At 47.0% G+C, this 24,785-nt stretch overlaps 1 protein-coding gene across 6 annotated transcripts in view; it reads right to left on the minus strand.

Moving 5' to 3' along the window:
* Positions 1-24,785, minus strand: part of WT1 (WT1 transcription factor) — a 328,482-nt gene that overhangs the window by 101,713 nt on the left and 201,984 nt on the right. For all 6 annotated transcript variants that reach the window (XM_069623565.1, XM_069623562.1, XM_069623564.1 and 3 more), the window contains one exon: positions 1,921-2,029. In XM_069623565.1, coding sequence (XP_069479666.1) covers positions 1,921-2,029 — 109 coding nt within the window. The remainder of the gene's footprint in view (positions 1-1,920; positions 2,030-24,785) is intronic.

Here is a 24,785-nt window from a genome sequence, read left to right on the forward strand (position 1 = left end):
CACTATCGCCAGTACTGCCCAGACTGGTATGCGGACCTCAGGCCAAGATTTCATCCCACCAACGGTTGTGGGGCAGAAGCCAACAATCGAAAACCTGACACTCTCCCTGAATCGCCTATACTGATAGCACAGGGCCGGACCCTACCCTGTGCAGGGCAAATGGGTGGGGTTGATCAAATTTCACTATTGCCAGTACACCCCAGACTGGTATCCCGACCGTGGGCCAAAGGTTCAGCCCACCAACTGTTATGGGGCTGGAGCCAACCCCGAACATGCAAACACACGTTTACAAATATGCATATAAATAGAAGATATTTCTGAATTGCCCTGTTCATTTCCTGTCACTGCAAGCACCAGCCGCCAGTTTTGCCACATCTAAAATTAGAAGAGTGCTGGAAGTACTGAAGAGCACCTGCAACACAGGAGATTGACAAGCATTGTATGTTTTGGTATTACTGAGCTATTGTGTTTTGTAAAGAAGCAGCTCACCAAGATAGTGCTCTCTCAGTGCTGATCAGAAAATTGATGGTGCTGACCAGAATTGATGATGTTATCTCAAATCTTCATTGGTAGGGGTTCCCCTAGTTTAGAGGCCACCACAGAGAACCCAAGGCACTAAAGACACTAAAGACATCTTAAATAAAGAGGCAGGAGACTATTCAACTTATGATGATGCAATTTCAAGTAAACAAGGGCTGCTCAAGACTTACATTTAAACTGCGGCCAACATCAAGCCTTGGGGAAAGAAAGCACGACATTAAAAGCAAAACGATTAAAGGTGTGCCAGTGACTGATACAATTGTTATGACTTAATTTGCTTATGCATCCACCTCCAACTCCCTCAGGGTCAGTAGTTTCTCTAAGAAACAAGCTGTGGGTAGATCCCTGCCACTCTGAAACTTGAGGAGGACCATCTCTGGTTCCAGAAGCACCTCAAGACCTTCCTCTTTGCTTCTGCCTTCGCTCCTTCTGTCCCCTGCTGATCTGTTCTGCTTCGGCATTGTGCACCTGGTTACCCTCTGATTTTGGGCCCAGGTACTTGCTCACCCTAACACGCACCCACACTGCCTCCTGGCAGCCTTTGCACTTGGGTCTGTATCTGTCACCCTACAGTCCCTCCCCTTTTTCTGCACTTATCAGACACCCCCTGTCTGTGCCTTAAATCTAGGACTTGCCACTGCTGGCTGCACTACCACTGTTTTGTTTGTTAACCCTTTGTTCAGCACTTCCCACTTCCTCCCCTAACCCCTGCACTTTCCCCCTTCCCTTTCCCCTGCAGTTGCGCGTTCTCGATGTCACTGGGCCTAATAAGATTGTTGTTTTTGTTTTCCCTTGTTCCCCTCCCTTTGCCTCGTCGCGCTCTGAAACACTTGTGTATGAGCGCAATACAAATAAAATATCAATATCAATACTGGCTGGTGGGAGCTATAGGCAGGGATCGAAGTGTACGAAATGAAGTAGTGGAACTATGTTCCCAGCTGGCCTGCACCCACTCCCCGCAAACCCCATCACCACGTCCCCTCACACACACAATACACATCCCCAAATACTTGCACCTGCTGTTTAAGGGAACGTCCAGTGCACGGCACTGAAAGTGCAAGTTTCAACTTTTTCCTACACTTTTATTTTAAAACGAAACCATTCCAGAACGGTTTCTTTTTAAAATAAAAGTATAGGAGCTGTAAAAGGTAATTTAAAAAAGTAGAGGAGCACCGCTCCCGACCGCCCCCGCTCACTTGGACAACTGGCTATAGGAAAAAAGATTGGACAGGCTGCAAGTTGCCCATCACTACTAGTCTGCTCTAACCAAAAACAAAGATGCTTAAGGGTTTCAACTGTGGAGGTACTACGAAATGGCTCAATCTGATTGAGTCTCATAATCGCAATATTGATAGAACACCATATATGTGTTGTACTTACTTGCATTCCTCTGAATAATTCAACGCCATGTGCATGTAACCTGTATTGTGTACCACAACTGTACAGCATTGGAGCAGTGTGGTTGTCATTTTCATACGCTGCTGCATGACTGCAAAGGAGAAAGAATTCACATTTTTAGAATGAAGATTGACATAGATGTTAAAATAGGTCATTAATGCAGAGTTAAGTGCAGAGCAAGATGAACATCCCACGGATTTATGTATAGGCTAGTGGTTTTTCTCTGTTGGCGAAGCTGTCATGCACACTACATATGTTTGCAATCAACACAGTTCAACAATTAATTTGGATTTATGTCATTCGGCTATATATAACCAATCTCTTTGCACACTAACACATGATTTAAAACAGCAAGTACATTCTCTAGATCAACTTAAATTGATTAATTTAAAGCTGTTAACTTGTTTGTTTAAGCATAAAATTAATCAAGATTACAACATTTGCAATCCACACAATACCCGGCCATGAGCATTGCAGACCTTCTTAATGAAATAGGATCTAAGTGGTACCTCAGTCAGCATTTTATGTGTTGAGTGTTGCTGCTATCCTTAACTTTGAGGAGGTCTTCTGTCCTGCAGGCGTGGTAGAGGGAGGGGTTGGGGGGTCCTTCATTAGAACTATAGTAATTCTGTGAGTTCTGTACTGGCTTGTTTTCATGCTGCCTTTACATGCCTCGGCTTTCAGAGGCAGAAACTGTAAGCTATAGTGAACCTTGCCTGCCTTGAAGCACAGCATGAGCGATTTTGTCCAACTTCCACCAACCCCACTGTTACACTGCCACTTGCTATTTGTAGCATTGTGATCTTTGCTCCCCTCATCCCATCAGCATTTCTTTTATTGAGACATGCATGTAACCTTGCTATTTGCAGAAACTTTGAATAATAATTGCTGCTTCTGATTTCTAGCTTGGCTGCAAATGCTCCCACCCCATGCCACCTGGCTCTTATGCCCTACCTGATCCACCACCCACAGAGCACACATGTTGACGGCGTTTGCGCCACTCACATCCCACAGTCCAATGGCGCTGTGCGCACAGTTCCGTACAGGAGCACCGGTACAATTCACCCTTTTCGGGACTACTGTGGACCAAATCACAGCAAAGCTCAAACGCGCGGCTATGCAGCGGTACACACCGTCATCGCCGGAAACCATGGCCTATTGCTTCAGCAAACGGCAGTGCACCCAGCAAATGGATGATTGTCACTGTGCTGCATCAACCCCACTTTAAAAAAAAAACGTTTGTAGGTGAACAAGATTTGGAGAAGTGCAGTCCCATTCAAATGGTCTCCTGTACGTTACACTATTACTGATGTGCAAACATGATGATAAAATCAGCGCCACAACACAGATCAGGGCAAGGGAGAAGGGTGGATGTCCAACTGAGGTTCGTATTAGCTCCCATCGGCAATGCCAGTGCCTGTGCCCATTCCTAATGATTACCATGTATCTGGTGGAAATACAAAGCCAACACATCACCCTTCCACCTAGGAGCCCCGTTAACGCCCTTTTCCAGGGGTGCAAGTGTAATTCTGCATGGTATTAGCATTAGGGCAAACATTGCCCTAGCGCAAGAAACATATCCTATCAATGCATTTTTGCAGAGGGGTAATGTGGCCCCACTGTTAATACGGTACCTTGTAGGGAATGAAATGCCCTGATGTAAACATCCAGTGACAGAATACGTGTTTTGCAGTAGGGTAATATTACCCTTGCACTGACTGCACAAAGGCGTGCTTGCACAGCTGCAAAGCTTCTGTATCCATTGTGTGTTGACGGGGGAGTTGCTAGGCCTGGAAAAGATCAGGGACTAAGCTAATGTCAGGACTGGTGGGACTCGGGGCTAGCTAGCATTTTGGTTGTAGCAGCTGAGCTTCTATCCAGGGCTACAAACAAAAGACCCTGGGATATCGCCCCCTCAGCCCCACCCCTTAGAAACGCCTCTGTGTTTTGACAAGCGAAGCAGTTTATTTTTTCCACCTAGCCCCTTAATTGATACTTTAATTCCTTGAGAACACTCAATACTGTACTTCTTGGAGTTATGGTGATCTGTTGCCACGTGAGTCTCTCTAATCCCAACACAAATGTCGAATGGCTTTCTGGGGCCTGGGTCCAACATACCTTCAGCTATCCCTCCACAAATACCTCCCATCTCAGGCACTCCGCTCCTCTACCTCTAACTCCCTCAGGGGCATTTGTTGTTTTTCTAAGAAACGAACTGGGGGTATATCTCTGTCTTCGGCTAGGGCCTCCCGCTGGAACAGCCTCCCTGCCACTCTAAAACTTGAGGAGAACCATCTCCGGTTCCAGAAGCACCTCAAGACCTTCCTCTTTGCTTCTGCCTTTGCCCCCCCCTCTCCCTGCTGACTCTACTCTCCCTCGGCACCATGCACCTGGCCACCCTCTTTCCTCAGGGCCCAGGTACCTGCTCCTCTTGCCACCCGCATGCACTGCCTCCGGGCCTCCCCTTGCACTGGGGTCTGTATCTGTACCCATACATCCCCCACCCCTTTGTTTTGTTCTTCCTGCACTTATCAGACCTACCCAGCCTGCTGCCGTAAATCCAGCACTGCCACTTGCTGGCTGCACTCCCTCTGTTTGTTGACTTTTTATTTATTAATTTATTTATTTTTTAATGTTTTTTTCCTCCTTTTGTTCCCCCTTCCATGCACTTCTCCCTCTCCCCCTCTACCATGCACTTGCGCGTTTTCAATGTCACTGGGCCTAGTAAGATCGTTGTTTTTGTTTCTCCTCTGTTCCCCTCCCTTGCCTTGTCACGCTATGAAACACTTGTGTATGAGCGCGATAGAAATAAAATATCAATATCAATATCAATGGATGGAGCAGCATTTTAGGGCACAGGCTGCCGTAGCTCTTCAAAATCTGAGTGAGTTGGGCCACACCTGCGCCGCAGGAGGCCATTTTAGTGAGTACTAGTGATACTGCCTTTGTGCTTGTACAAACTGTTCCCACTCAGTGCCAAGTGATGTGCCCATTGGGGCAAAAGAAAGAGTGCCGGTGAAGTGCTGTGCATACTTCTTTCATTTTGCAGCAGCTGAGTGCACTCCGCAACCAACAAATTCCATGAGAGTGCATGGGTGTTTCAGTCTTTCTGATAATAAAAAAGAGGATTATTGAAATTAGAATAAAAAAGCACAGTAATGCGTTGTGCTAAAGGGTGCAATGTTTTGACAAGACGGGACGGAAACTACATAAAATGAGCCCATTTAATTGTGTACTTTTGAAATTAAATGTAAAAGTATATTCCCATGCAGAGACATCGCTCTAGCAGTTCTCTGCAAGTGGACACAAATGCACCCAGCACTTCTCAAGCTCTCCACGCTGCCACTCCTGCCAGGCTGGAAGTCATTGCTAAAACAAGGTGGAAACAGTAAGGGATGTAAATCAGCTGTTTGCCATGGGTCGGGACCATTGTTTAATGTTAATTTTAAAGGAGGATTCTTAGACTTGCATTGCATTCTGAAAGCATCATCTGCACTTTTCACCCCACCTGCAGAGACATCAACTACAAACACATGAGGTTAAAAGGTCCAGCCAGGAATGTCTCATGATCTTTCCATCTCATATGTACTATAATTAAGAGAAAACTCTTGTCAAACCCTCAGAAAAATACCATTTTGAAAAAACTTAATATGATAAATTGTTGACACTAGAATCAAGCAGGAAGTTTGGGATGACTCTAACTGGGCTTCTAGTCCATAAATTAAGTGTTAAATATGATCAAGAAATGTAGAGATTCCTATTCAGTTGATTTTCTGGGTTCAAATCCAAGTCATTGGATGAAAGTATTGAAAGTTTTCAAATTAGAAAGTTGCTAGAGGGAGAAATGTTTGCTTGGAAAGAGGAACTTGCTCCTACTCCCCACTAAAACTGAATTGGGATGAATGGAGTTTAAGCAGGTAATACAAACAAAGGGAAATTCGAGTTCTCAAAATGGGGATGATCCTTTCTTAAAAGGGAACCTGCTGAAAACTGTGTTGGATGATTGGGACGGTTCTAGTTGATATGTCTGGCAGTAGAAGGCAGCTGGGAAACAATGCCCTGGTGGCATTCCGGATTTTTTCACTTTTTTCAAAGGTAGATCTACACCAGGGATTCCCCTTGTTCCCTGCGCATATGTCATTCCTCTTTAACACCGTGTAAACCAAAGCAAAACTTGAATGCCAGTGCTGGAATGTTTCACTGAGACATTCTCTTGATGGAAGTATGTTATAACATGCTTAGGGACACATAGAAGCTGCAGAAATGTCCCTGTCCTCCGTGTCAAGGACTGCCTAAAGTGGAAGATAGGAGAACATCTATGCCAAACTGACGCAGAATTAGGAACAGCAGAATGTTTTAGGAACTCAAGGAATAGACCAAATGGCAGGAGCATAGGAAAATGCCCCATGCCTCCACAGTGGAAGGTCTCTCAGTTTGGATCAGGCTGCAAGGCATAGCGGAGATAACACCCCACTTTGATTGTCGGGGTGTCAGCAATGAGCAGGTGGATGCTCAGGAAGTATGTGTGATGAATTGCCATCTGGCAAGGGTGTGAAAGCCCTGGCTTTTTAGATTTGTATTAAATTAATAAATGTATGCAGGTAATTCCATCTCTAAAGGGAAATCTGCTGATCTCATCCCCTTTTCATAAGCTCATGGCAAGCAAATACTGTGTACCTGTGTCCTGCTGCATTAGTACCCTGATTTGCAGTGCCTGCCCTACCTGTGGCACAATGCAGGTTCAGAGGCGACAGGTGCCCATTTAAGACAGTTGCAGTGACAGCCACGACTCTGCAGCACAATGACAGGGGCTGCATTTAAGATATGCACCCTATTCCAAAACCCTATAATTATGTGTCTACCTCTTGGTGGCAGAAGAATCTTTAAATATAAGCCATACCTGAGTTAGGGTATGGTGGATGGTATTCTCATAATTATTACAGCCATATCCAATTTGATATAACCAATGTGTCAGCTCCTGTGAGCCGGACTCAGCTGTGAAAGGTGATGTGTATTCGGGCCAGACGATTTGAGCTTGACAGCACAGGAACCTGAATGGATATGCCTCTTCTTTGATCTCTTTGTGAGAACAGGCAACAACCTGCACCAGTGACAGCTGCACAGCAGGCAACTGCCTTGTACCCAGGTATCAGAGGAATACACCCATTCATACAGAGTATCCCCACTCCAGGTTGATGCATTTCTAAAGGCCTGTGTTACTATTGACAAAGGGAGGGGAAGAGCTACGATAGCCAGAGAGGGGTCTGCACAGCTTTTGGATGGTTCCACCATTTTGTTTCTCTTTGCCTCTATTTCTCTTTCCTGTCCACTTCCTCTGGAGCAAAGCACTTTGGGTATGACATCATATCGGCAAAGTCCACTCACTTTCAGAGCAAGGATAGGACTACTAAAACAGGCTAGTTGTAGCCCAATCACCTAGGGACTGTTTGCCTATAAAAGAAGGGGTCTCACACCACTTTTTGAATAATCTTGGGAATCATCTTGAAGCATGTTTGGATCATCACTTGAGAAGATTTCACTGGACCCTGCTGAGAGAGCATTACTTTCTAAAGTTCTCCAATTCTGAGGTGAAGGCAGTGGTATCCAGGACTTCACTGTGTAGGAGGATCCCTGCAGTTGTGTGCAAACCTCCCCCATGTTTGGGACCCTGGGAACAAGGACCATCTTTTCCCTGAGTCCCTGGAGTGGGACTCATAGCAACCTATGAAGTGACCTGCTGGTGTAGAAAGACCACCTCTCTGCCAGTCACTGTGATACCTAGGACCTCACTATGCTGAAAGACCCCTGCAGTTGTGTGCAAGCCTCCCCGTGTTTGGGAGCATGAGAAAAGGACTCATCTTGTCTCTGAGCCCCTGGATTGAGACTCACAGCACCCTGCGAGCCAAGATAGGCAGGATCCTAGTGTTTTTCACCATTTAACTACTTGGAGCATGTTTCAAGAGATTTTCAGCACATGCGAACCAGCAGGACCATCTGTTGCTACCTTTTGCTCTCTCCTGATCTTAGCACAGCTCCAAGAAGTATGATTCGGCACAGCCGAACCACCAAGAAGTGCAATGAAAGTACTATTGACTGCTAACTGCCCCCTTGGTCCATTTTCCGGCCCGAGAGACTGGTTATGCCACTTTGAACCCTTTTTACTCACAAGGACATATCCTTTTATAAGAATATTGTTGCTTTTGCTTGCTTTTCACCCCTGATTCATTGCCCAGAGTGCTGCATCCATTATCTTTGCTTATTCTGTTTTCTTTCCTCACGAGTGTGTTTTGGGTAGTGTTTTTCTAGTTAGTTATATAAAGTGCATGGTGTGACTGATTAAAGTATATATTTTCATAGAAGCTTGAGTGGACATTCCTTTATTTAGGACTGTCTATTTCCTGAACCGGAGTGTGAGGATGCTTCAACTGACCTACGGCACACCTGGAGGCTGCACAGAAATTCTTGCATCCATGTGAGCCTGCGGCCCTTCTGCTGACCTTGAGGCATCTTCCAAGATGGCCGCTGCCTTTGCACTGCTGCAGAGGCTCCCGAAGTGACTCCATGCACCCTGAATTACCATTGGCCACCTGCAAGCTTGTTTTAGTCTATGGGGGACCGCCAGGCTTTAGCCAGCCCCTGCATTCAAAGGCCTCAGCTAGTGCTTAACGTGCTATTCCCTCTGTCTATTTCCTGCACCAGAGTGTGAGGATGCTCCATCTGACCTGCGGCATGCCTGGAGGCTTTGCTAGCGTTCCATCCACTCTTGCTAGAGGTAGGAGATCTGTGAGATGTACTCCAAACTTTTCTGTACCTTTCCATAATCTGCTCAGAAAAAAAGATTAACTTTGTATTCTGTTCTGAAAAAATGGAAATAAGTGCATTTTCATTGTGCAGCCTGGGATTTAGTATATCAGAGGCTATAAGTCCTCATTCTGCTACAATGCAGGGAAATTCTTGCCTCCATGTGTGTCTCAGGCCCTTCTGCAGACCTTGCAGCATCTTCCAAGATGGCTGCTGCCTTTGCACTGTTGCAAATGCTCCCAAAGTGACTACACACACCCTGGATTACCATTGGCCCCCTGCAAGCTTTTTTTGATCTATGGGGGATTGGCAGGCTTTAGCTGGCCCCAGCATTCAAAGGCCCACTCCTAAGGCTTTGTCTGCTCCCTGTGTGCTGCCAGGAAGCTCCCAGGTGAAATGCTGCCCACCCTGTTATATGCTGTGTGCCTGTACTCTGTACCTTGCTGTCCTCCCTGTTGTATGCATGTGCCTGTGTGCCTGAGCCCTGTACCTTGCTGCCCCCCCTGTTGTATGCATGTGCCCATGTGCCTGAACCCTATACCTTGCTGTCCCCTTGTGCCTACCTATCCTTACTGCACCTTGTGTCGCAGCCGCCCTGCAACATGGGGTTAGACTCCATGAATTTGCCCATCTGATTGACTTTACTGGACTTGTGTGCAGCAGCCGGCCTGCAACATGAGTTTAGGCTCCATGAATGTGCCCATCTGATTGACTTTACTGCATCTGTGTGTCACAGCCGCCTTGCAACATGGGGTTAGGCTCCATGAATGTGCCCATTTGATTGACTTTACTGCATATCTGTGTGTAGCTGCCCTGCAACATGGGGCTAGGCTCCATGAATGTGCACATCTGATTAACTTTACTGCATCTCTGTGTCGTAGTCACTCTCAACATGGGATTAGGCTCCATGAATATGCCCATCTGATTGACTTTACTGCATCTCTGTGTCGTAGCCGCCCTGCAACATGGGGCTAGGCTCCATGAATATGCCCATCTGATTGACCTTACTGCATCTCTGTGTCGTAGCCGCCCTGCAACATGGGGTTGGGCTCCATGCATGTGCCCATCTGATTAACTTTACTGCATCTCTGTGTCGTAGCTGCCCTGCAACATGGGGCTAGGCTTCATGAATATGCCCATCTGATTGACCTTACTGCATCTCTGTGTCGTAGCCGCCCTGCAACATGGGGTTGGGCTCCATGCATGTGCCCATCTGATTAACTTTACTGCATCTCTGTGTCGTAGCTGCCCTGCAACATGGGGCTAGGCTTCATGAATGTGCCCATCTGATTGACTTTCCTGCATCTCTGTGTCAAAGCCGCCTTGCAACATGGGTTTAGGCTCCATTAATGTCCCCATTTGATTGACTTTACTGCATCTCTGTGTCATATCCACCCTGCAACATGGGGCTAGGCTCCATGAATGGGCCCATCTGCTTGACTTTACTGCATCTCTGTGTCACAGCAGCCCTGCAACATGGGGTTCGGCTCCTTTGATTGTGCCCATCTGATTGACATTACTGCACCTCTGTGTCGCAGCCGCGCGGCAAGACAGGGTTAGGCTCCTTGATTGTGCGTATCTGATCGACTGTGCTGCATCTTTGTGTAGCAGCCACCTTGCAACATGGGGTTATACTCCAGGCATGTGTCCACTTGAACTCTTTTTGCACTTTCCTGTGTGGTAGTTACCTTATGTAGTGCTCTCTATGATGTAATTACTTCCTGTGCATCATGACCTGTAACCATAAGAACTGTAACCATTCCCTTAAGCATAAGCGCCCAGATACCTATGGGTTTGATGTGCTATATAAATTAATTAATTATTTAAATAAATAAATAAATAAAATGTATACTTCACTCTTTGGGTTGCTACTGAACCACATTCACACCCCTCTGAAGTGTACAGCCTTCCCTCGGCCCACATTACCAACAAAGACAAAGGAGGTATATCTCTGGGCTGTGCCTATTTTACCTTTTTGGTTGTGTTGGCTCTTGGTTTATAGAAGTGAGGGCTGAGTGGACATTTTAGCCTCTACTCATCCTTGTACTCATGCAGGGCAGATGCCCATTCGTCACAGTATGCATGATCCTTTGAGAAATACCCTAACCACCAGTTTAGCCCCCAGACGTGGCCCATGGTTGGGAGTGGTACAGTGTCCTATACTGCCTTTGAATGTTAACCCTACAGTGCATAGTGTAAATGGTGACATAGGTAAAGAAGCTAGGTGGACGAGGTGGAAAGCACATTACCCATCCTTGCACTAGGGAAAAGAAGGCAGATACGGAGACAGAGATGAAGCAAGGAGGAATACGTGAGAAGAACAAGAAAGGAGGAAAGAAAGAAATGGAGATTAACAAAGTAGGGAAGCAAGTGGCTTTAGGCAGAGATCTGGATGCTGTTAAATGACAGACAACATGGGAGATACTATTTCAAGCCAGCACACAGAGAGGAAATGCAAAGAGTGAAACACTGCTGAAACACGGAAGCGCATGAGAACGCAAAGAGAGAGAAGCAGCGCCTTGATGCCTTTGGGTTTTGAACGCTTTATTTTATTAATGAATAAATAAATAAATAAATTACAATGGGCTGAGAGAATGATAGCAAGGCTTAGAAAAAGACCATATAGAGACAGCATCGAGCTCTGGCGACCGTGAGTTAAAGGTCTGGAGACCATGATGGAGAGGTCTGAAAATCGGTAGAGGCAGAGGGAAAGTGAGACAAATATGTGGGGAATGATATCATGGGCTTTGGGACATGCAGAAAAAGATAAACAAAGTGCACTAGCACGAAAGAAAATAACAATTATGTTAAAAAATATTTCATGGTTATTCTGACCGGTATGTATGTGGGCTGGGGATTGGCAGGGTCATTTTTTGCTCAGTTCAAGGAATAGTAAATATTTCCTCTTTGGTGTTTTCTGGATCAGACAGACAGGCCAGTTTTACAGGTGTTTAGGTTTTCATGAGATGCATTTTATGGTGATGTTTGAGTTACATATACTCAGAAAGATGTAATAAAGGGGGGATTCCTGATAATTATCTGGGGTGATAGCCTGTAATGTGTCAGTGATGTCATCAGTTAAATTTCTGATGTCATGTTTGATGTCCTGGGTGTTAGTCTTAGCATTTCTGGGTTTTTTTCAGTTTTACCTGTAACCATAACGTCCCTTTAACAACGTTTTTTCATTGAATTTCATAGTTTTTTTTTAGTGCAACTTAACCATAATGTCCCTTTAACAAAGTTTTTTCAGTGACTTTCATGGGTTTTTTCCAGTGCATGCTAATTTCCTACAATTTACTAATATTATACTTACCCCAATATAGCAACAATGCTGTCCAATTTACAAAGTTTCACCTTAAAACTCTGCCTTCTAGCTTCATTTTTAACATTTCTATACACTTTTTGCAACTTTTTCCACTGTTATTGCATCCGTCGACCTTCGCAAATGTCTAACGTCATTGTGCACCTTCCAGACACTGTCATGTGACCACGTGCTCGCAAGTGGCAAGTTGACGTGTTCGCGCTTGTGTCCACACTTCGCGATCCGATCCATGCTTCGTGGACAATTCAGGACTGAACTTTCTACTGATCTAGCAACTTTCAAGCTCAATATGTTCCCCTTGCACATGCGTGTGGCATCCCACATTAGGAAGGAAAATCTTTTTCCAAGATGGCCACCATGGAAAGGGAAGGTGGGGCTCTATACAGAGCCCCTCTTACCTTTCCATGGCAGCCTGCAGATGACAAAGAGTGAACCCTATACCCATATTACCACAAGCACATTTTTATTCCCTTTCAAACCTATCCCAATTTCAAAAGACTTTACCACATAGCCGGTCCCTGGTGGACATGGCCACTTCATCCCCATTGGTCATCCCTTGTGGTCGTGGCCAGTAGCCAGATTGTCAGGGTCATGACCTTATGCCATGACCCGGACAACCTGGTCTCTCACTGCCCATGGCCACAGGCTATACCTCAGTCACCAAAGGTATATCACTGTTTTTCGTACCTACATTGTGGCACTTGTCAAAAAATAAAACACAGATACATTTGCAAAACCATGCTTTCCAGACCATGCCAATGCTCAGTACACAAGTTTGCTGGAAATCCACACATGTTTTATTTTTTTTATTTTTTCAATACACCATCTACTTTACATTTCTCACTAAAGTACATAGACTCAGTAACATTTTCCAACATTTCCATTAGCATTTTGTGTTATGCTAATTTGAATAATGTGGCTCTAATGTTTTATTTTTTTAAAAGTGTCAAAATGTACATACGTACAATAGTCATATAACCTAGCCCCCACTTGAGAAAATCCATTCAGACTTTGCACAAACATCCTAGGTTGGGTCTCTAATCTTTCTGAAAACCTTTCTCCACAGTCGTCAAACAACAACAAAGTTATAAGCCATATGGAAATGTTGAGACCCCCCTATAATTTAACCCCCTCTTGACAAAATCCCACCAAACCTTGCAAAAACATTTATATCTATCTAGATCTAAAACATGTTTGCAAACTTTTGTGCAGATTCGTCAAATGGCACCACATTTCTAAGCCTTTACAATATTTTAGACCCCCCTCTAATTTTGCCCCCTCTTGATACAATCCCACCAAACTTTGCAGAAACATTTATATCTAGATCTAAAATCATTCTGCAAATCTTTGTGCACATTCGTCAAATGGCACCATATTTATAAGCCTTTACAATATTTTGGGACCCCCTCCTCTAATTTTGTTGCCTTTTGACACAACAGCACCACACCATTCAGAATCGGGTCTAGAATGAAATTCCCAAATTTCATACAGTTTCATTGAGTGGCGCTGAAGTTATAAGCCATCCAAAAACTGCTTTTCACCAACCCTGTAATGCACAAATAAGCATAGAAGCCCCTGAACATCTAATATGTTTGCGAACATCACAGGACTGCTGTGGCCTGTTTGCGGACATCGGAGAAGAAATATGCTAGTTTGGGTCCTTTTTAAGGCCATATCCCATCCCATCCTCATCACCCCGCACCTCTCTAGAGATTGTTTTATAAATTTGACAGGTGCAATGCTGCTTTTTTTAATATATTTTTACCGCAATGTTATCATATGAGGGCAGATGTCTACGAATGCAACTTAGCGGACGTTTCCAAGAATCTGATGCACCTCACATTTTTTATTGACCAATCATAAGGTGCGTCCAATATCCGAGGAGATCACGTCGTCCTCTGGGCCAATCTGTGGCCTGTCCGTGGAACAAACTGGGAAGTAAGTCAGCGGACCGAACCCAGATATCACTAATTTCTTTTTACCTACTTTCTGCTTGTTTAAAAAAAAAAACTGGATGGATTTACACAAAATTTACAAAAGCACGTTGTCGGGTCCAAGCCCCGCTCCGGTCACAAATTTGGTGAAAATCCGTCCAGCGGTTTGGGCTGTAGGCGTGAGCAAAAAAATGTTTCCATTGCATTCATGGGAAAAAACAGACATTTTGGAACCCCCTCTATAACTTTGCCCCTCCTTGATGAAACCTCATCAAACTTTGCAGGGGCCATATACTTTTTCTGCAAAGTTTCGTGCGGATTGGTCCAGGGGGGGTGAAGTTATAATCCTACCAAAAGGTGCTCTTCCAATGCATTGAGCAACTTAACCACAACTACAGGGCCGCTACCAATATATATTTCTTCCTTAACAATATGTTTCATTAGTTTCAATATACAAAAGGGCATGTTTTTTATGTAAGGACATCAAAACATTTTATAGCAGTCTAACAACCAACCATTGATAACTAGACTGCATGTTTTAAACAAATGAGATGCACATTAAACATGTATGAATCAAACCACGTGACTGTACACATTTTCTAACCCAAAGCCTCGCCATTGCTATCGTCCCTAGGCCTTCTATCGTGAGGGGCAGCCCCATTGCCGTATCTCTGGAATGAGCGAAATGCCTCAAGTCTCACATTAAGTGGAACGATTTTTTGTCAACACCTCATGAGTCAGTTATTATCACGTTCTACAGGGAAAGTGATGACATTTACAAGAAAAACGACCATGCATTTCGAGGTTACCCTTACAAACGCATATCCAACCTCTGTTTAACCCCAAGACCTTCCGGTCCATTCCAGAGCCAAGTAGAATTCCCCAGGGGAAAATGGAATGCCAACATTCCAGGAGTGCATTTTTGAAATCACTTGGACAAATAAGAAAGAATCAGCAAACGTTCTAGTATCTATTTGAGACATATTGAGAAACACCCTGTTCTTGTATCTGGGGCTTTGACACAGTAATACGACTTTAATTTACAAAGTGTAAGTGCTGAATACTATGAATAAGATGATATTTCAGTATCCACGTATAGGGAGCATGAATGGCTAATTGACATACATAATTATACAGTGTGCTTTGGCCACTTGATTTGTCAGATCAGAGGAACAGGCTATGATATCCTATGCTCCTTTTGTACAATGCCTACAAAACCCACCAATGATTCAATGTCGGTGGAAATGGTTAGATCAAGCAGAGACAGAACTGTGGCAAATATACCAGATGAAACAGAAAAGCAGAAAATAGTCTTTATTTGGAAAAACCTGTTCTGCCTTTTACCTGAACCTCTTAAAAACACAGCTTTATCCACCGAGAAGAGTTTATTTGCAATATTAAACAAACTGTTAGTGTTGTACTAAACCGTGTAAATAGTGAAACTGTCATTTTATTTTTCTGAATAATTACAAAGTCAATGCAATGAAAACGAGATTTGGCAACTGTATACACATACAGGCCGATTCATGGAATTAATGTGCGCTGAATATATTAGCGCAAGCGTGCGAAAACATGCGATTAGCAGTGAAAGAGCGAAAATCGCAGTGCAAGTGCGAATATCGCAGGGAAACCAGCACACATCTATTCATGGAAGTCCGTGCGCGAGTGAAATCTGGGATGTGCGCTGAACAAGTAAGCGGCGCACGCCAGCGCACAGGTCATCTAATGGCGTGCGCTAAGGCCACAGCGAAAGCGCACATAGCGCGGTGCCCATAACAAAAGTAGGCGGAACACGGGGCGTGACATGCGGAATGGGGAACAACTCGTGAAAATGTGGGCGTCACGGGGGAAGTACAGGAGGCAAGTGTGCGGAACGCCCACACGCTCGCCTACAACACGTATTCATGGAATCGAATAGGGCAAAACAGTGTACAGGCAAAGACGCGCACAGGCCGGAACACGTCCGCCACACGAAGGCAGGCGGTCGCATCCCTGCGCATGAAACAAATGTACGTCAAAATGTGCGCCCACAAAAAGCAGGTATATACAGCTATGTAAAATGTCCCATACTGTGGGCCTCTAGGACAAATGACGTGCAAAGGGGTACGCGACAAACACGGACACGTGCTGTGTGAAAAATAGCATGTGCGTGTATTTCGGGGGTGTGCGGGAAGTTCTACACGCTATTTGCCATGGGGCAGTGGGGTATGTGTATTTCAGGGGTGCGCGTGAAGTTTCACACGCGATTGGTCTGGGTACATGTATTTCAGGGGTGCGCATGAAATTTCACACGCGATTGGCCTGTGTACGTGTATTTCAGGGGTGCGCGTGAAGTTTCACACGCGATTGGCCTGGGTACGTGTATTTCAGGGGTGCGCGTGAAGTTTCACACGTGATTGGGCCTGGGCGAGCGGGGTACCACTCACCGGCTGCCTTGCGTGTAGAAGAACGCGTAACCAACACCCACCCGCTGTGAAATAATAGCGTGTGAACCCCAACGCCTGGAAAACACACACACTGCACCCCACGAAAAGCACGTACAGGCCCGTGCGCGATACGACACAGATGCGCTTACGCGCTGAGGGCCTTTGGTCCAAGGAAATCGCGTATGCGTGCTGACGCGCCTACCCGCTAAGAGACTTTCCTCGAATTACACGCTGACGTGCAAGAATTTCACGTGCCAAATCACTCCGTATCAAGCTGGCCATGCGAAAACACATGGAAGACCACGCTCCTGCCCAAAAGGCCGAATTACTGCCCTCCAGAGCCCCGACCAGCCTACCACGAGCCATCTGCTGCTGCCTGCTGCCATCGTGCCCTGCCATTTTGTGCCTGCACATCTTCCATCTGCAAGGGTCCAGTTGCTGTGTCCACCCCTGCTGGAACAGAAGACTCCACTCGGTATACCATCGCTCCAGAGCCCAGCCCCAGGACCCAGTTGCCCACCCACGCCTGCCTTGGGGGTCACCATTTCAGGGCAAACACCATCTGAGACCACTGGCGACCCCCAGCCAGAGGAGCAGAGGGCCACTAGCTTCAGTCAGAAGGAAGTTGGTGTCCTGGTGGAGCTTGTCCTTGGGCATTATGATGCCCTCTTCGGATCATCACGCACCAACAAGGAAGGATGGGACAGGATCTGGGACGACTTTGTGGTTGCCATCAACGCGGAGGGGGTGGCAACCCGCAACATCAAGCAAGTCAAGAAGCGCTGGGAGGACTTGAGGTCCAGGACCCTCTTAAAGGCCCGGCGCCTCGTGGAGGGGGGCTGGGGCCACATGAGTACCATCCAGCTAAGGGTCCTGGAATGCGTACGCCCAGCGCTCCATGCCTAGATCCTTGAGAGGCAGACCCGTCTGGGGTTGAGCGGTAAGTGGACAAGCATTGCTGTGTGAGACAGGGTATGTTGCAGTGTGCTGGTTGTCTGATACTTGCCTGTATGTGTGACACAGGCCATGTACGTATGTGTGTGTGCAGGGACATCATGGTCATGCATGTGAGACCAGTAATGTGTGAACCACATGGTTGGTGCATGTGTTTAAATGCAACATGGGGAGCTCTATGCGGAATGGACACATGAGAGCATGCCAGTCTCTGTTCCTGGACATGGGTGGGGGTGAGGGATGGATGCTGATGCCATGTACATGTATGGTGTCCATGTCTGTGTGTCTGACCTGTGTGTCTGTGACTTGTAAATGCCTTGGATGCATGACACATGTCTGTGACAATGTTCAGATTCACTGATGCAGCCTAGTCATCCTTGTATCCACTGTGTCTGGCGTGTACGAGGCCAGATGGATGAAACTATGGTGAAGTGTGTGCATGTGATAGGCATGACCCATGATGCATGTGAGTTTCAAACCAACATTGTATGTTTCAAGAGCCCCTTGGACATGTATGCTAATGTCCATAGCATGTGCCATGCCTGTTACTGAAGGTGTTTTGTGTGCACTGACCCATGTGTTGTGGAGGGACATGATGGAAGTGATGTTTGACAGTGCCACTCATCTGCCATTGCTTCCTGTCTAGGGGACCATTGTACAGAACCCTGATGCTTGTGTTCTATGTCTCCCTCTACACAGCGGCAAGTGAAGAAGAGGGCGGAGATGGCGCTGTGGAGCAAAGCGGCGGGGATGCCCCCACGGCTGCAGCGGAAGGGTTGAGTGAGCCCCCACAGGGGCTTGCAACGGCAGAAGACGGTGTGGAGCCATCCAGGTTGGTGATTTCCACAGAGGAGGAGGAGGCCGCTACTGAGCTGCACATGGGGCCTGGTGGGGGTGGTACCACTGGTGCAAGTGGTGCAGTCCGGGGGCAGGGGCAGGAGGCAGCACAGGTCGCCGTGGAGGGGCCTGTGCATGTCACTGTCCCTGACACTGTGACTGCACCACCATGCACCAGCAGGGATGCCCCATCCCAGGCCCGTCCGCAGGTAGGGGGGATGTCCATGTCATCTGACACTCCTCTACCTGCAGACGAGGAGACCCCTGGCCGTATGGAGATGGTCCTGATTGGTGTCGCGTTGCGCACGGGTGTCATTCGTGATGACGTGCATGCTTTCCGGGGGGAGCACGCACGTCATCACGAAGAGCAGTGTGCCAACGTGGCCCAGTTGGGAGCGACCATGGTCGGGGGTTTCGTACATGTGTCGGCCACTCTGGCGACCCTCTCCTCCTCTGTGGAGGCTATGCGCCAGTCGTTCTCCATGCCGTCTTCCGGCCCAGATGCCACCAGGGTCCCCTGTGGACCTGCCCCGACCAACGCAGCCAGCTCGGTGGGGCTCCCATCCCTGTCACAGTTGGGAGTCGGAGGTCCAGCAGGGGTGGACACACCAGCAACTGGACCCCAGCAGAAGGAGGATGTGCCGGCATCATCGGGCAGGGCATGTGCACGACAGCGTCGGTGGATTCCATCAGCCTGGATGCCGCTGTCCTGGCAGAGGCAGTTACGTCAGAGGCAGTGGCAGGCTCGACGTGGGAGGCATCATGGCTTGGGGCCATCTACATCAGAGGGGCAGGCATCGGCCGGAGGGCAGGAGAACCCTGGAATGGGAGTGTCTTCCGTATGGCAGCGGTTGGGCCAGCAGATAGGTGCGGAGCGGCGACGGGCAGAGGAGGAACGGCTCACAATGGTCAGAGCAGAGAACTCCATGTGCAGGGCGCTGAGGCGGGCTGAGTGCCTTGAGGGTATTCGCAGGGAGTTGGAGCTGGACACCGCATTATCCCTGCGAAACCTCGTGGCCAGTGAACATGCCCGCCTCCAAGCCATTGAACAGGAGTTGGATGATGCCCCGTTCCATGACATCAACCAGTGAGCCGTTGGACTTGCCCGCCGCCATTGTATATAGTTCATTAGTGCTAAGTTTCCTTTCTTTTTTTCTTCCCCTTGGGGCGCATGGACTATGCCCCACATTTTTCTATATAGTTGTTGATTCTGTAGGCTTTTTTGTAGGTTTCCTTTGGACAGTTGCGCTCATGGACCCAGGATTTCATCCTTGTAAATAGTTGGAATGTGCATTTGTCGGCTTTTTCTTTTTTGATTTTTCCATGGAGCAATGGATTTTACTTTTTCATTTCGGTTTGGATTTGCTTTGTTGGAAGGAGACTTTGGAGACATTTTTGATTTCATATATTTTGGATTCTGATTTCCTTTTTTTATCATTATGTGACATTCTGCATTGTTTTCCTTATGTCCATTGTTTGGTATTTGATTTTCTTTCACCACATTCTTTGTTCAATACATTTGTTCCCGTACTTCAATGTGTGGTATTCTCTCATTGGTTTCATGCATGTCACGATGTGGGTGTTCACATTCACTGGCACCCGTTGTGTGTGTGTGACGGACATGTGCTGATGTACATACAAGCCATTTGGGTTGTTTCATGTAATGGGCATTTCAATGTGGGGTGTATGTTATGCCTGGTTGGTTATTTGGACAGGGGTGGCGTGCCGTGGGATTTTGGTGGACATGAGGGCCATGATTGTGGGTCATGTTGACATGTTGGGGGGGGGACATGAGTGGGTGCCTGCTGGCAGGTGCCCCTGACTGCTGGGGGGTGGGGGTGCTGGGGGACATGAGTGGGACATGAGTGGGGGCCTGCTGGCAGGTGCCACTGACTACTGGGGAGTGGGGGTACTGGGGGACATGAGTGGGGGCCTGCTGGCAGGTGCCCCTGACTGCTGGAAGCTGGGGGTGCTGGGAGACTTGAGTTGGTGATCATATTGCAACGTGACATGTGGCTTGGCTGAGGGGCATGCCCATGGTGGATGGGCTGCCTGCGGGACATGACCAGGGGTGCAGGGTAGTCCCCTGTGGTGTGGGCTGCCTGCAGAGGCCGTGGAGGGGGTAGAGGGGACACCTGGGAGGACCCACACTGCCAATTCACATGTAAAACTTCTTGTGCACCCCTGAAATATATGTACCCAGGGCATTCGCGTGTGAAACTTCCCGCGCACCCCTGAAATACACGTACCCAGCCCATTTGCGTGTGAAACTTCACTCGCACAAGGCCTATCGCGTTTGAAACTTCACGCAAACCCCTGAAATACACGTACCCAGGGCATTCACGTGTGAATCTTCCCGCGCACACCTGAAATACATGTACCCAGCCCATTTGCGTGTGAAACTTCACGCGCACCCCTCAAATACACGTACCCAGGCCAATCGCGTGTAAAACTTCCCACGCAACCCTGAAATACACATACCCAGGCCAATCGCGTGTAAAAATTCACGCGAACAACAGTTATACACGTACCCCACTCGCACATGCCCTTTCGCGTATGGAAGTTACCGTGAAACCCGTAATACACGTTCCCCGCTTGGCGTTTGCTGTTTGGCAGTCCGGTAAACTGGTCCAGGGTTGGCGCAGCCCTTTGCGCTGGATTGGGGATTTTGATGGCTTTTCCTTGTGCGAGGGCGTTCTTGGGGGCGCACCTGGCAATGCTGCAGGGTCGCTGCGGCACTCTGCGACACGGCTGCTTTTGGAGGCTAAAATCCATGAATACGCTGTGCGCGGAAATCGATTTTAGCACACGCGGCTGGCGCAGAAATTCGCACGGGAACACTGTGCGCCAGCCGCGTGCGCCACTTTTGTGTGAATTTCTATGAATTACCCCCTTAGTATTGTCGTAAAACTAAGCACTAATTACACAAAAGAGGCAAAATATAATTGAAGGTATTAACTGAAGAGTCCCAACAAGACGAAACACATGTCTAGGGTTGCTGATGCTATGCTTGTTCAGAAGAGAATTGCCTAGCATTTCGGTGTTGGACTGCTCTTGAGGGAGGGACCATACTGAGATGCAAAGGAATATTTCTCCTTTGTGAAAGGTACAGTGAGTTAAAACGTGGTTGTCGACTCTCCTGAGCGGAGGAAATTCCATAAAACACGTTATTTGAACCATGTTTGACCGCAATAGAGGGACTGCCACATTCTTGTTTAATTTGTAAAACTTGGGGTTTCACCCTAAGTAACCAAGGGCAATCCAGGCGTGAAACCCCTTGCTCACTGTGCCATAGAGAGTTTCCGATTCACCTCACTGAGGAAGCCGAACAGGGCCGAAACATGTGTCTGGGGTTGCTGTTGGAACTCTTGTTCAGAGGAGAATTTCATACCTTTTCGATGCTGGACTGCTTGAGTGGGTGGAACCAGACCAATATGCAAATTCATATTTCTCCTGCGTGAAGGGTGCAGTGAGTTAAAACATGGTTGTAGACTCTCCTGGGTGGAAGCAATTCCTCAGTAGAGGGACTCAAACACTCTTGTATACTTTAAGGTAAACCCACTTTCTGAAATTACTTAAAAAAAGCTCAATGTGTCAACATATTTAAATGCTGTTTGACCATATTCAATTAACTATATTGTCCCTCTTTGGGATCTGAACAATTCTTGTCATTGGGAGGACCTCTGAGGTCATGCCGGGTCAGCTTGGTCCTTTGGTGTGGCTCTGAGTCGCCACAGCAGCGCCAGCAGTCTCAGTGCAATTTCTGGACTGAACAGTCCACCTTTCCCAGGTCATGCCACCTCTCACTTGGTCCTCCATTCCGCCGGGTTCTCCTCCCCTGCACAACACAGATCTCTGGTTTCCCTGTACCTCATTGGTACGTTTACTACCCAGGTCCTCACGACCGGGGCCCTCCCGGTCCTCAGCAGCTCCCAGATCTTCCAGGCTTTGAACTTCCCAGGCTTCACTGACCATCTTCAGTTCTTTGTCTATGTTTATATCTAAGCGCTGGGTCCTCCCCAGCGCAACATCAAAGTATTGTCTCTGTCCCAATAGGATTGGTGGAAGACCATTATCACAGAACGTAGTATGATCCCGCTTCAATATACTCAACCCCCTTCTCCAACCCCAAATCCTCCTTCTGCCCATCTATATAGAGCCAATGTGTTTTGGTGTCAAGTCAGTCAATCTAACATACATGACAAAACCGAAAGACCGGAAAGTACAAAGTATTATGCATTTGGTTTTGAAACTGGCACTGTGAAGAAGATGATGACCGGGAGTCCAAGGATCACTATAGAGAATCAGAGTGAGCGGTCTGGCATCTCAAGGCAGGTGATTAACCCAAAGCAGTACAACAATCTCACACAGGAGTTTGAAAGAAGCTCAGCTGGGACAGTGGTGCCAGAGAGCGATTCTCTGAGGAGGAAGAACACGGGCTGTGCACAGTAGAGCTGACACGAGCCACGAGGGAAGCCGTAACCAAAGGAAAGGGAGAACCCGAACGTGGTCCACCACAGAAGGACTACTAAGATTGTTGCCGAGTGAATCCTCTGGTCACCCCAGGCACCAAAGGGGCATGCGAGAGAGAATGTACAGCCAGGAAAAGTCAGAAGTCTGCAGAGCCGCTGCAGACCCCACCACTTATCTGAACACTACCAGAATCTCCAGAAGGGACGCAGCTGCCTGGGAAACTCTGGTACCTACAAAGAAGAAACAAACAGGTACACAGCTTACCCAGGAGGTTTTAGATGTCTGTGGAAGCAATGAGGTGGACACAGAAGCTGGAAGGAAAGGGTCTGGGATCCTGAAGCAAATAAGAAGTTAAAAACAAGGGGGTCTGGGACCCTGAAAGTGAAAGTTACAAGCCAAGAAGAGTTGGATGCTTGGCAGGGAAGTGAACCAAGCAGATACAATGCTACAGTGCATGTCTGGGACCCATCACCCAAATATGAATTTGAGAACAAGAGGGTCCAGGTCCCTAATTGCAAAATAAGCAAACCAAGACTAGTTTTATGCTTGGCAGGAGAATGAACAAATGAGGCACAATGCAACAGTGTGAGTATTTGACCTGCATCCAAATAAGAAGTCAAGGATTAGAGAGTATGGAACCCTGATGATAAAAGTAGCAAATAAGGAAGAAATGCCTGCTTGGCAGTGGAGTAAACCAAGCCAATATAATGCTGTACTGTGAGTCGGGCCCCATACCCATGTGAGAAACCAAAGTATAAGTCTATGAGGGTCTGGGATGCTGAGAGTGAAAGAGATACAGTCCATGAGAGGATACTTGTTTGGCAGGAGAATAAACCAAACCGCTTGGAATACAGAGAGTCTAGGACCTGCACCCATATGAGAGATTGGGAATAAGAGGGTTAAGAACCTGGAATTGATAGAAGGATGAGTAAGAGGGTCTTGGACCCTATGAAAGAAAGAGAGAAAGTCCATGAGAATACACAGGTTTGGTAGGAGAGCGAACCAAGCCATTCTGTGAGTTTGGAACTTGCACCCGTATGAGAGACTGTGAATAAGAGTGTCAGGAACCCTGGAACTGATAAGAGGAATCCTACGCTTGGCAAATGTAATTGTAATGGGTTATTTACAACGTGCTTACTACCTAGAGGTTTCTAAGCACAGACCCGGGGATTGAACCTGTATTGCTTTGCGTCGTCTTGCTTCCAAGACAAGCCAGTTGACCCTGAGCTATCCTCCTGAGACGTAGCTGAGTGTGACAAGTTGGTAAGATAAAGAACTGTGAAACCAGGAAACAGTTCCTTATGAATTACCCAGTGACATTTTACCTATGAGAGGAATGGGGCTCTGAAGCCCTAAAGAAACAAAAACAATATAAGAAGACGTTGAGGGGAAAGGAGCACAACCCTAGCATTGGAATCCTATGCTTGGGAGCAGAGTGTGCTTAGTTGATACCATAAAGAATTGTGAAGCCAAGAACAGTTCCTTGTGAATTACCCAATGACAAGACAAGAAGAAGCCTAGGGGAAAGGAATGCAACCCTAGCATCGGAATCTTATATTTCTGAACATTGCTTTTTTTTCCATCAATTTTGATTACCAGAGAGACTGGGAACTTTTCTGTTGGTTGAAGCTACCATGAACACTTTTACTATGAAGAGATCATCCTTGCACAGTTACTTTAGGTTATTCGTGTTAGGGGCATAGGTAGGTTTCGAGACATGACAGTGACAGATATTTTAGTTTTGTACATCCTTACAATTACTTTGAGGTAGAGAAACCACTCTTAGTTTTAGGGATAGAGAGGCATTTTTCTTGATTACTGAAAGTCTATACTCAAAATTATACCACCATTGTGTCCGAGCCTCACCTCTGCACCCTTACAACTGCCATTAATGGGAATGGGAGATGAGGAACACGGGATAAGCATAAAGCAGCTGCTCTATATCTTGTTGTTGGCAGCCAGATGGTGAGTAAGTAGCCTATGGGGCAAGGGGGACCCCAATAACAAAGATTTATAGCTGGCGAGGGTGTGGCATATACTGGCAATGGAGAAGCTATCCAAGACATTAGTTGGATCTACCTCCAGATTCATGCAGTGTGG

Source organism: Ambystoma mexicanum, chromosome 11, assembly GCF_040938575.1.
Source record: "Ambystoma mexicanum isolate Mex_15411 chromosome 11, UKY_AmexF1_1, whole genome shotgun sequence".
NCBI classification, from domain to species: domain Eukaryota; kingdom Metazoa; phylum Chordata; class Amphibia; order Caudata; family Ambystomatidae; genus Ambystoma; species Ambystoma mexicanum.